General features: G+C 35.2%; 1 protein-coding gene across 2 annotated transcripts in view; it reads right to left on the bottom strand.

Annotated features, from left to right (window-relative positions):
• Positions 1-636: 636 nt before the first annotated feature.
• SMC6 (structural maintenance of chromosomes 6) overlaps positions 637-13865 on the bottom strand; it is a 38239-nt gene continuing 25010 nt past the window's right edge. Inside the window, exons 18-28 of one of the 2 annotated variants that reach the window (XM_058801081.1) lie at positions 13320-13455; positions 12294-12374; positions 11495-11665; positions 9249-9386; positions 8363-8508; positions 7566-7691; positions 6795-6900; positions 4860-5012; positions 3076-3173; positions 1743-1859; positions 637-722 (exon numbers count right to left, since the gene is read on the bottom strand). In XM_058801081.1, coding sequence (XP_058657064.1) covers positions 1751-1859; positions 3076-3173; positions 4860-5012; positions 6795-6900; positions 7566-7691; positions 8363-8508; positions 9249-9386; positions 11495-11665; positions 12294-12374; positions 13320-13455 — 1264 coding nt within the window. In that variant the 3' untranslated portion in view covers positions 637-722; positions 1743-1750. Of the gene's footprint in view, positions 723-1524; positions 1860-3075; positions 3174-4859; positions 5013-6794; positions 6901-7565; positions 7692-8362; positions 8509-9248; positions 9387-11494; positions 11666-12293; positions 12375-13319; positions 13456-13865 lie in introns of those variants that run through there. The other variant, XM_058801082.1, reaches the window with a different exon arrangement.

Raw genomic sequence — 13865 nt, 5'->3', positions numbered from 1 at the left:
TGGAATGGAGTGGTTTCTCAGAGAAAACTAATGGGATCCCTCCACCTCCTTCAGGTTTGTTGGCTGCAAAGCACCACAGCTGAATGTAATGCACATAGCATGAGGAACAAGACCATCTCAAGCCTTTGGCCCAATCCCAGACATTTGGTATCACTGGCATATGTGAAACTGTGGGCTTAGTCCTGTGACTGGAGTGCCCTGTTGGATTGTTACAGGCTTTTCAGGAGGGATGGGCAGGGCAGTAGTGGCCGGGATGGCACTGTAAGTCAGGGATGGAGCCTATAGTTGGAAATGGCACAGTTGCAAGCCTCTAAGAAAGAATCAAGGGACATACAAACAAATAAGGGACAAGTTGCCAGAAGTCAGCTGGTGGGTCCTTTACAAATCAGCATTTTTTATGGATCCATGATTCTCTAAGGTGGATTTCCTACCTAGCTTCCATATTTTAAAGAAACCTACAAGTTTAATACCGTGCTGCGACTGAAAACAAATTACGCTACCAAGTCAAGTTAAAACTTACACTGTAATAAGGTTTTATTGAGGAACTGCTATTCAGTAAGAAAGTGCAGAAACTGCTGATTGTTGTTCTCTGAGTAGTCTCAATGGCTCCTGTAACCATGTAACATCAACAACAAAAAATCCCCCAAAACAACAAAAAAGAAATGCAGCTGAACTCTAAAAAGTGGGGGTTTTTTTGAAGAGTTGCCAAAAATTTCAAGTTCCTGGAGAAAAAAAAGAACAGGACAAGAAAAACAAGTTAATTTGAATGAGTTTGAAAAATCTGCTGCTTCTTTCTCCATCTTATCCCCAGTAAATGCTTGCAATATCTAAACAAATCAAGTTTAAGTACTCTGGTCCCAGGGAAATGTGGAAGGGGAGAGAGGGCAGCAGACCCAACAAAACACAGCTCTACAATGCTGTAGAAAAGTTAAATTATTACTTCCCAAAACTCTTATTCTACTTCATTCCTATATATTGGAAAGACTTGTGTCTCTGTAATTTATTATAATAAAATTAATATTTGGAGACTTATTCTGTACCTGGAAACTCAAGAGTGTGTAAGAACCAGTTCAATGGAATTAAGACTCTAGGTTTATAAAGACACAGCTTGCTGGGTTTTAGAAGCTCATGTCCAAAGACACTCAAACCCATTAAGAAAGGAATGAGAGAACTATTTTCCCACCAAGATAATATACTACATATAAAATTTTCCCTTTTCTCTTTATGAAAGTGTAAATTCTAATAGTTGCTCATATTCAGCTACTGTGGGTGGTTTCACTGGAAAATAACTGAAACATATTTTACTGCACATATTAATGCACATTTAAGAAATAAAGCATAGCTAGGAAGAAAACAGTATTTGTAACTTAATGCTGATTTTAAGTGTGTAGAGACACTAAAACATTACCACAAGTAACAGTTCAAACAGTTTATTAAAATATTATTTATAGTTATACAAAATATATTTCAATATTTTCAGAAGAAAAATCAGAACAACAGATAAAAAATTCTACAACTGGTAGCTAAAAATATCAACAGAACGTTCAAAATTTTCTCCTTATCCAAACTGTGCTTATTCTTCTTCTGTGTACACACAGTAATCCTTTAAAAAATAATTAATAACAATACAGAAATATCTTCCTGAGAGTATCTAACAATTTAACATCTTTTTCAGAATCAGGAAGCAATACTTTTACATATATTATTACACATTTGTCCTCAATATAATACCATATTCATACAGAAATACTTATTGATCTTCATCTCTGTCATTCCTATTGTGGAAAGTCAGTGCTCTTTGGTCTCTTGGAGGGTCTGGCATACGGAGGATGTGAATATGGGGACTCGTAGGCAGAGAACTAAAAATAAAGGATGCATCATTTAAACAGTGTTTCTTCTCCGAGAATTTTAGTACTTCCATTTGATTCTTTAAATTAAGTATTTTCCTTTAAATAACTCCATCTTTTTTCTTTGACAGTTTTAAAAAACAGTAACATAAGGTGAAGTTTAGGGTTCACTGAACTGATCCTGGGCCCGAGTTGAATAAAATCTTGAGGTAAAGACAAACACTCATTTCAATCATGTGATTTCTAACAATTAAGACTGCCTTAACTAGAGAAAAGGTTCTTTTACCAAAACCTCCAAATGAACAAATGATGAAATACAAGTAAGGATTTGCCTTACAGTTACTGAAGTAGCACACACTATACACACATGTAATCAATACCAACACACCAAGAATGAGCTAGTTTACTAAACATAAATTCACACAGGCTTTTCCAATGATTATCCTACATGGATTTTTCCTGAAGTTGCCCCCATATTTTTCTTAAATTTAACGTTTGCTGAACATGAAACATGGAACAATGTAAACAGTAACTATACAAAAAAATCCTGTGTGTTTACTAGTTTCAGAAAATCTCCACAAAAGCATTTCCACTGAAATAACAACAGATACCACTACTCTGCTTTTTATATACTTTAGTGAGGGAAGACAATTAGGAATAAATCAACTTCTTTTTGAAGACTGCTTTAATTACCCTCCCAGGCTTCACTAGTTACACTGGGTTAATAGAGAGGAGCTGGCTGCACCAGGTTAGACACATAACTGTCCCCTTAAACTGGGAATGGCTCTAACTTAATACAGAGGTTTTGAAAGAATTCTGAACCACTAGATGCCAAATTTAAAAGATGGTGTAAGCTATGACTCTCTAGATCAGCAACATTAAAACCCAGAAAATGAAATCAACTCAAATGACAAACCCCTTTAAAGTAGTATAGCACTAACTGAAAAATTCCTTCTTTTGCTATTTTTGGGACAGGAGAGGGACATACAAAGCTAGGCTAAGAAGAGCCTGTTTGACAAAATAAAACATTTCTAAAAGTTGTTATTTCAGATAAACTGTTCCAAGTCCCACTGAATTACCATTATGTTAAAAAAACCCTTTAAATTCACAGACCTGCTTCAATTTTTATGTTCTACTGTGACAAACAGCGAAATTTCTTTCTCCTCAATTTTTTCAACTTTCACTCCTTGCAATTCTTTTATCCTGAGATAAACCACAAGAGTATTACCTCATGCTCAGGGGGGTGAACAAAATGAACTGTCGATAGGGCTGAAAATCAGCCCTCTCCAGAATCATGTCGATGGCAATTCTTCTGTTAACCATATCCTAAAGACAAAAGATTTGTCAGGTAGTGGTACTGACAGTAAAAAATACATTAGAAAGCATGATTCTAGAAAACCTACCAGAATTAATTGCTATACAGTCAAGGCTAGCTAAAGAAAATATTTAAGTAAGACTAATAAAAACTAAGAAAATCTGGAGAAACATTAGGGTAAAAATCTAAAAGCCTGGGAAATTCTTAGACTGTACTTTTTAGCATACATGGGCAATGGAAAGCTTCGATTAGAAACAACACACATTCATCTAATTACAGTGTTTTTCTATTATCTTTGATGTACATACATACTTTGATGTACTTCTTACTTTATTGGTATACTGAGATGAACTGTACTTTAGCTGAATAATGTTTCCTGTAAAATCCTGTCTGAAAAATCACCTGAAAGGATTTAAGGGTTCCATGAAACCTATGATATTATGGAGCTTGTTTTTACTAGGATTATTATTGTTAATATCACTATTACTATTTTGAATGGAACCTCATGCATTAGGCTTACTGAAAAGGATGCACAATAGGAAGCTGTTACTAGGAGGGACCAACCAAGCTCTACTGCTGTGCCCTGCTCCTCATGCAAGCACAGCTCTCCCATGAAAACACACCATGGAGTCCTCATGTGGTGGGCCTCTGTGACTACACCAAGACTACAGAACGTGTGGACAGTAAGGCTGCATTACTGGCATTGGGGTGGAAAGACAAATTGTTTGGAATAATTTATGGAATAGATGACATGCAAGCTCTTTGCAAGGCCTACAGTTCTGAGTATCCATCCTTTTCTGAAAAGATGGACAAACTTCTCCACAACTAACTTTTACAAGAGGATCTAAGATTTGAAAGTTGTCTGAAAAATGACTGTTTCACTACCTTAGATGCGTACTGTCCTTTTTAAAATTCTTTAATAGAAACTGTATTATCTTTGTTCCCTCTAAGTGATTCCTAGTAAATAAATAATTGATGAGGAAGGGACAGTGAGACAAAATTAAATAAGGCAGTATCAAATCTTTGTCTCACAGACGTAAATATTTTCTCAAACTCATACCACCCTGCATATTTAATAAATAGGAAATAAATCTTAAAAAAAAGAAAGTAAATTTCAAAATGGGTTAGTGGTCTGTCCACAGAAGTTGTGCACAAAAATACGATTTATCAGTTTTACCAACATTAGTATTTATTGTTCATTATTCTGCATTCCAGCATCTTGCAAGATGCTCCTAGCTGAAGTATGAGTTTCTATAAAATGAGTAGCAGCAGTGAACCCAATTGCTACATTTGCTCTGAAAAAAACCCACACTGACCTCAAAATTGGCAGAAATCAAAGCACATGTCAAGCCCAGAATGTCCCAGCAATCTGCAGAGTCAACCTCTGACAACACAGTACCAGCTGATTTATTATTTTTGTGCTGAACAATGGTTTGAGCACGTAAATTAACAGAAAGGCTCATATTTCTGGATACCAACTTCAGAAACACAATAAACATCAAAACTCATCAAACAAAGTATACAAGATCACTAATAAATTTTGTTTTGGGGGATTTTGATTTTGGTATGGGAGCTTTTTATAATTTGCAGTCAACCATAGTGGTTTTAAATTTAATCAAATACAAGTAACAACCCAACTATTTTACTAATTTACACAAATCAGAATGGAAGATATAGTTTAAGTTTAAACTATATACCATGTAGACATCAAATTCATCCATGCATCTGAAAGGAGATTCAGAAATGTTCCACAGAGAAAGAATGAAACAAACTGTGGAGAAGGAACGTTCACCTCCTGATAAGGATCTCAGATCACTACGGGCAGCTCTTTCTTCCTCTCGAGGCTGAACCTTGAAATAAAAATAGTGGACCAGTTTTTAAATCTGAGATGAAGACATACTAACAGAACCATAATTTTAACAGCAAAGACATTATACATGAACAGAGATCACTTGAAAACACTTTTCTGCATTTCACTGCAACTGCCATTCTAGAATGGGATGGCCCCTAACCATTTAGTAACACATTTCTAAGATCACTGCAATTTCTTCAATCACAGTCATACACACTGAACAGATTAAATGACTCTGCCAGAGTTTTGTTATTCAAATCTCTATTTCTAATAGCTGTTACACGGTGTTGAATAAATGTCAACATAAATGTTTACATAAGAGTAAACTCCCGTGGTTACCAAATACAATAGAAGAACAGGTAATTGATTTACAGAAGAATTTTAAATGAGGAAGGGATTCTTTACATGGAATACAGGAAACATTGTGAACAGCCATTTGGTTACATTGATTATGATGACATCTTGTGGTGCTCCTTCTCTAAGATGAAACTTGGGCATTTTCTTGCCCGGCTAACTGCATTGCCTTTAACAAGTTAAGCAGGCAAATAGGGATTCTTTTGAAGTGGAATCTTTTTTTGCAGGGAATTGTTTGCTTTTTGCAACTTATATTCCTTGACTAAATACAGATCTCTTTTGTGAGATATGTGACACATCAGCCATTGAAAAAATATATTCTGATAAAGCCAAATAAAGACCTCATATTTTATGGACTGAGTTTAGTTCTTCAGATACATGTGCTTCACCTGTCTAATTAGGGCTGTGACATATATTTATGTTGTCACTGCACATTTTTCCCCTTAATCCCTAAAACTGAAGTCTGCCACAGAAACAAAAGTAAATAAATCCATGATAGAACTTTTTGGGATGTACGTTAAAAGATACACAGAAAAAAACCCACCAAAGTTTACCTGCATTAAGTTGTTTAAATAACCACCAGAGCCATTAAGAACCACACAAATACTGCTGAACTTCCTATCAATGATCCAGGAATTAGTTATTTTGAAAAACTGGATGACCAATTTACATTTATTCCTTTTCATCTAGCAACCATTTAAAATAGCAACGTTTTCTGTCCTTGCTTGTTTTCAATAACATCCTACTGTCACCAAATGGGACTAAAGAAACTTATTCAACACCTATTTGTTGTGATTAAGCAGACACTTCTTCACTGAGGCTTTTGGAAACTCCTCCAACGTGTGTCCCGCTCCACAGACAAAATCCAGCCATTTTTACATGCTTTTTCTGCTGAATCATTGTTACATAAGTTCTTTTACATACTATGCATGCATAATATGCCCACTCTTAAATTTAACCTTTGCAATGACTGGTTTTGTTAGTTATATAACTTCATCAGCATTCTTGTCCTAAAACAATCATTGGTCATCTCTACTGAGGCCTACTGATTGGAATATTCCAACCAAGATGGGTAGGGTAGGGGGTTTCCCAGCAGCATGACTGGTATGCGTGACAATCTCCATAGTTTCCTAACCAGAACATAAAAGTCCAGCAATTTCTTGCTGCATATTTCAAGCACAACACTCCTAACATTTCTACACCTTATACTTCACAATTTTCTACTTGTAATCATAACTACCTCTTTTATATGATTAAATTGATTACTTGATCAGAATATGTATAACATTACAACTTCGTGTATCACCTTTTGCAAAGGGAAAAGCAATTTATGCTATCATTTGCAATGCACTTCTAGTATCTGAGACTAAAAAAGATAATAATTCATTATATATTATAGTAACTGAAGAAATATAAAATAACTTACTGTTATGGAAAGTGTCTCATTCTTGTGATCAAACATTATATGTCCAGAGCAACCTCGAACACGTAATAAATGCTCAAAGTGGAGTTTGCATCGCATAGAAAGGCTCCTTAAATCAAGCAAACAAACATTAGGGGAGCAAGTTTCTAAATACATGAAAAGCGATTTTCATGTACAACAGATTTTCATCAACAGTTCCACATCATTAAGTATTAAGCCCTCCTCCAATAACAGTATTCCCCCAAAAATCAACTGCACTCTCAAGCGGGCAACATTAGACATACTGGAGAGAATCCTTTTGAAGAAAGGAAACAACAAAAATCTTCATGGATAAGCATAAGATATTAAGGGACTGAAGCAAAAAAGAAGGGGTGTACACAGATTAATGGAGAAAAAGCTGTCGAATTATAGAATCTCAATCAAGAGCTTCAAAATTTTCAGCACAGAGCAGAGGAGAATCATTTGGCCTAAAATGAAATTACAGGACTCAGCACTAGTGATTATAATCAATAAAAATGACTGACAGCCCAGATTATTTCAAGTTCCAGTATGTTGTTAACATTTTACTGACCACAACCAGCATTCAAACAGAACTGCCTTGGATGAAGTCATCACAGTTGAGGTCTTTCGGATGAAACAAAATACAGGCTCCACTATCTCACTGCTTTTCCAGCTGTCAGTCCAGGCTGCCTCTGAACTCTCAGGCACAATAAGCTTGAAAGTGGTAGCAATCACAGGTTAAAAAGATTGCTGTGAACACTGTCTCAAACTCACCTTAAGAACTGCCGATACACTTTGAGCCTCTCTGCCATCACTTCATCCAGCACCCCAATAAATCTCCGTAAGTTCTTTACTTTATTGCTGGCATCCTCGTACCTTTCCTTTGCATGCTGAAACTGCCTGTTAGGAGCAAGGTTTGGAGCAATATGCATTACATTAAAACTGAGCAATTGTTTTAAATGCTGAAAATAATTTTGATAACCAAAATATTCAAATGAAAACTTTCTTGTGAGAATTTATGTGAAAGCTAAATGCATGTGATAAGTAAGACACTGTTCACAATAAAATGTGGACAAAAATTGAATCTTAATTCTATTTTTAATTCTTCTGAAAATAAATTCTTTCACCAGGGAAAATGAATGACTGGTTTCTCCACGGTCAAGAGTATCTGAGGGGAGTGCTTCCTTGAAATACACTCAAGGAGCTTCCCAGCTTGTGCATTAGTCACTCAAACTACAATTATGCTTAATACTCAATGCATCACAAAACAATGTGGCGAGTTAAATTCGTTTTGTTGTAACCGGGGATACTTCAAAACATTAAGAGAGTGTCTGATTATTGGTAACATCATATATGTGGCACACATGCTGCTGAAAAACCACTGGAAGGTGTTTCAGGACTCTTAAGCCTGTTCAGTACTGGGAGAATGAGTACAAAACGTTTCTACAGCTTCATAGATAGCTTGAGTAGTAAAAACACACATAAACACATAGTGAGTCAGTAAGAAAACTCTTCTTTCCCCTTTCTTTTCCATCCCACCTGAACTGTTTTAGACAGTAAACATGACTTACTGGATTATTTCTTCTCTGTTTCCACGGTGACTGCTTTCTAAATTTATCTTCTCTCTCAAGCGATTCATTTCTGCATCAAGACTTTTAACAGTTCTGCTGACCCTGATGGGCTCCGAGAAGATTTGCCTTGCTTTTGCTGTTTTTTCCTAAAGGAATGTTTGAAACTCAAACAATTGTCACATTTTTCAAAAATATGTTTACTCTTCCCGACAAGTATTTTATGCTACAAACTCCAAGCAAGAACAATATTTTTGTGTTCTTTCTGTTTTCATTACAGCAAACCCAGTTAACAATTTTATTGACAACATTTATACATGAGTAGTTATTTCAGTGCCAAGAACTGTATCCAAGATTTTTAATACAATCACAGTTATTTAACTAATGCATACAAATAAGGAACCAAAATCACCATATTTAAATAGGGCAGTCTTCCAAATGTCTTTATGGATGTGATTTCAGAGTTATTTAATAAGGCTCGATTAGGTAAGTCTTCAAAAGACCAGATATGGGGCCTGTACAAGGAAAACCCTACCACCCAAGAAACCAAAACAGTATTATTCAATTTAACTTAAGCCACAAATTTTAAGTAATTTTAATCTTCTCATTGCAAAACATGGAAGAAACGTTCCTAGATGGATGAACTCTAATTTCTCTGTCAAGAGAGAACTGGTGTCCTATCAGAAAAAAAGAGGTCTCAATTCACTTACACAAAATTCCTTTACTTGCTTTAGATAGTCAGTGTAGGACATAGCTGAAAGAATACTCAGTGCAGCTGAGAATATTAATATGGTCTGTATGTTATACAAGTAGAATGATTTATGATTAAACATTAGAAGAATCATGACCATCTGACTTCAATAGCTAAAAAAAACCCCACCACACATACCTCTAATTCCTTTTCTTTGGAAACTAGTAAATTTTTGTGCTTATTTATGCAAGCCACGTGTTCTCTCTGTTTCTCCTCATAGTGCTGCAAATGGCGTTTACTGTTTTCCACTTCTGACTCAGCCTGGTTTAATTCAGCCTGTTTGGAACAAATCACGATGTGAGCTGTTTGGGGTAGATTCCTGAGAATCTCTCTAGTGTTTACTGACTTCTCAGAGGTTGTTCTAACTTATTTTGGTTTCAGTAACACTGCTTCTAGAGTCTGGGAGCTGTAACAGGAGCTTATGAGAAAGTCTATGCTCAATTCCGACAAGGAACAAATACATGCAATGATTTTAGGAATTATATCTTGAGGTGATGTTTTAACCTTTAAGAAAAGCTATGCTTTCTCCTAAAGGTCAGAAAAACTGCATTTGTTTTTTACACTACATTCTATCTGGAACTTCAGATGCCTGTGTGATATCAGTCAGAACTGCATTTCTGTGTGGAAATTCAGTATCCTGCTATAGCTGTAATACACAATCATAGACTCCATAGCATAGTTAAGGCTGGAACCTTTGAGAACATTAAGTACAACCATCAACCCAAAACCACCACCATACACACCACTAAACCACATCCTGGAGTACAACAGCATACACTTCTAGGGATAGTGATTCCACCACTTGTCTGAGCAGTTTGTTCCAATGGGTTACAACCCTTTCCATCAAATTTTTTCTCCTCATGTCTAAACTAAACCTCCCCTGGGGTGCAATTTGAAGCCATTTCTTCTCCTTCTGTCACTTGTTACCCAGGAGAAGAGACTGAGCCCCACCCCACTACAACCTCCTTTTAGGTGGTTGTAGAGACTGCTAAGGTCCCCCTTGAAGCTCCTTTTCTCCAGGCTCAACAGCCACAGCTCCCTCAGCTGCTCCTCACAGGAACCGTGCTCCAGACCCTTCACCAGAAACCTCTATTCTATGTAAGTACTGATACCATTGAAGTGACATATCTTTCCAGAGAAGCAAAGAGGTATAAAGAATGACGTAAATTAGGACACATTTTCTTCTTCATCCCTGTCAACTAGATGGCTTGTCTTAACAAAGATAAAAACACCAAACCAAACAGAAAAAAAAACAAGAAACAACTCAAAACCCCCAGAACAACACACAAGAAAACCAACCATCAACAACAATAATATATGCTCTTACTTTTTTCCAATTCTATCTTAAAACCAAAACTTGCTACATGTCAACAGTTAATTAAACAACTGTAGAACACTTAACAACACATCTGATTTAAAACCTCTTCAGGAATTTCATCACTTCCCTCAACTGCATTCAGTACTCTAAATAACAAGAAATGTTTTCATATTCTGAATAAATCTCTTCTCTTTCGATACAGAGTGGTTCTTTTAAAATAGATAATATCTCTAGAATTTCCATATTAGATATATTAGAACTAACACATTTATCTGTTGCTTTGCTGCCCTGTTTTCTTACTCTTTTTGTTTGCTCTTTTAATTTGGGCTGACTACACAGCAATTTACAGTTTAAATGAAACACATAAGAGATGCCAGAGTGATCTTTTAAGTTTTCTTTATTTCATCCTTCTACAAGTTTACAGTACTATAAATGTCCTGAACTCTTATTTCTGTTTCCTATTTTCAAACCGTAAGTTCTTTTTGCCAAAGTGAGATTGCCTTCCATTTGCCAATATCAAATTTTGCATGTCACCATTCTGCTATTTGTCTTAAGTCTTGGTATTTTTCTGCTATTTCCAGGTGCCTTCTGTAGTCTTGAATAATTGAAACTATATACTGGTACCTTCTGTGATTATGTAACTTCATAAAATAACAACCAATTCATATAGAACTTCAAATGATATTTTGAGAAATGAATAGTTATGAACATTCTTAGCCAAGGTTTCTTAGAAACAAAACAAAAAATGTGATGCACGAGAAAGGAAAGTCAAGGAAACTGGTTTTCCTGCCTTTTTACTCCATGACTAAAGATACCTGAAAATGAACTCTCTTTAAACATAAAACACTACAGTTTCTACACATAACAATCATCAGCACTTTTAAAATATTGCCAAGCTCATTTCCCAACATGTTCTAGATGGAATGCTCCATTTCTATCTTCTAGGTAGACCTTAAGTGTAACAGGCAACAACAAGTTCTCTTCTCCTGCCTCACCTCTTCTTAACCTCATTCCCCTTGACGCACAAATGGAACAAATCAAAAATACAATATAAAATTATTGTTACCTTAATTGGGCCAGAAATTTCTTCCACTTGAAGAATTTTTTCTTTCACCTCTTCTAATTTTTTTTCAGCTGCGTGGAGATTATTTTTCAGTTCTTCCATTTCTCTGCTTTGTAGCTGCATGTCTTGTTTCACAGATTCTATCCTACCCTTATTTTCTTCAGCTTCTTCTTGCTGTCAAAAGGTATTGAAGTTAAGAATAATAAAAAGAGACACATTTGTAAACTACTGTACCAGATTTTTTTAACTATCACTATCAGGGTACAGTATTACATTAAGTTCTCTGTAACTCTAATAAGAATAGGAGCAGCTCAATGTAAGTGTTACTAAAGCCCAAAGGAAGAGACTTATAGACCTTGTAGGAGACCACTAAATCAAAGTGCAAAATAAAAGTGGAACTTCATATTTATGTGACTGAAAATTAAGAGGATTTTATTTGGAGTTGTGATGAAAAGACTGAAAAGAACAAGGTAACTTCCCTCTGGATCTGTGGCCAATATACATCCAATACACAATGCAATGCAGGAAGAGTAAGTGAATTGTTATTGTCTCCTAGAAAATAATGTCATTCCTAAATTATCATCATAAATACTTTCTGATTCAAAAAGAAAAATATTGCAAAACCTTGGGAAAAAAACTAAATCACCAAAAATAAATAAAATCCCTCCATTTACAGAAATGTTTAGAATTATGGCAAGCATTCCATTCCTCAGAATCCAGCTTTGCTTATTTCAAAGCACTGCCAACATTAAAAGACATTGTCCATATGCTAATTAGACATAATTGCATAATCTGTTCTTACTAATATATGGATGTCCGCTGACTGGTGCTCTTCCACGTTTTCAAGATCTGCTATCTCTGCATTTGCTGTTTTTATTTTTGCCTGGGAAGAAAAAGAAAATACATGTTCTGAAGCTTAACTAAAGAGAAAAGTTCACATTTGTTTATTTAAGTCATCACAGGAAAGAAGATACTTTTATTTTTTAGCTTTGTTAGTGACTAACAAGATACACAACTCTTCACACCCACCTGTGGAATTCATTTTCATGAGATATAACTTGTTCTGAAAGTTATGTGCTTTAATTCATTAAGTTACCATATTTCCATTCAATATGACAATTTAATAAAATACACTTTATTTTTTCTCCAAGAATTTATCTTCAGCATTTCAGACTGCATGCTAGGGGTTTTTTTGCTGCTTCTTACTTATTATTTACTGAATATAAATTTATATCATATGTATTAGCTTACACTGCCTACCAGGAGCACCATTGGCCACCAAAAATATATATCCTACCTAGAAGTACCAGAGATCACAGAAAGGAGGCTAACAGCTGTAAAATAGTTTATAAAGAAATTAAAATTAAGAGAACTTAAAGAAGAAATATTCAGCATATCAAGATTGGTTAAGAATATACCAGAAGAGCATGAAGATAAGATTCTGGGAATGAAGAGGCAAGGCACAACAGAAATAAAGGAGAGAAAAGCATTATATGATGCAAGTGTCTTTTCTGTGCAACAACTTACTACTAGTGTCAAAAACAGCAGTATAAATTTGTAAGATTTAGCACAAGGTGGGGAAAGATACCGAACAGAAACAACAGCATGTGTAATGATTGATGTGGCCTCTATCATTCTGTCCTCAATTGTAAGAGCATACAACAACAACAACAAAAAAACAAAAACAAAACAAAAAAAAAGAAAGCAAACAAGAAAAGTAAGGAGAAAAATTAAAAACTATCAGGCACTCCAGATAGATTGCAGAAGTCAAAATGAAATAGGGAAAGACTGAGGAGTTTCTAAAAACTAACACTGTACCCATTTTTACCTGTAGCTGTTTTTGGTGTCGCCGATGACCATAGAGATGATCTTCATTCTGCCTGATCTCATTTTCAATGGAATGTAAGCGTTGTTGAGAGGCTGTCAACTGTGCCCGTTTGTTTTCAATTTCCTTATTCAAGTGACTTTATGAACAAAGTGATATTGAGATGTTACATACTACACAGATATTATTTGTGACACACACATACAGAAATACACAAAAAAAAATTAAATGCATTACAAGACAAAGGGTAAAAATGCACTTCTTTTTAACTAGCCTACATCATTCCCCCATAGCAAAATCGGTAATGGAATGCCTGTAACACTTTGAAAGTTAAAATAATTTCTGAGTGAAATTCATTATATACTGACATGAACAAACTACAAGTAACTGACACATTTAAAACTTCTGAGTTTATAAAAATGAATTTCAACATTCAATTCAGTTTATACTATCAGCTATTAATACTAAAATTGCCTAATATATTTCTAATATAATCTGAGCCTCAAAATGAAAGTATTCTATTGTCACAAATTTCCTTGGTGACAGCAA

Source organism: Ammospiza caudacuta, chromosome 3 (assembly GCF_027887145.1).
Source record: "Ammospiza caudacuta isolate bAmmCau1 chromosome 3, bAmmCau1.pri, whole genome shotgun sequence".
Taxonomy (NCBI): domain Eukaryota; kingdom Metazoa; phylum Chordata; class Aves; order Passeriformes; family Passerellidae; genus Ammospiza; species Ammospiza caudacuta.
The sequence above is the reverse complement of the archived record's forward strand: the minus strand, read 5'-3'. Positions and strand labels throughout refer to the sequence as shown.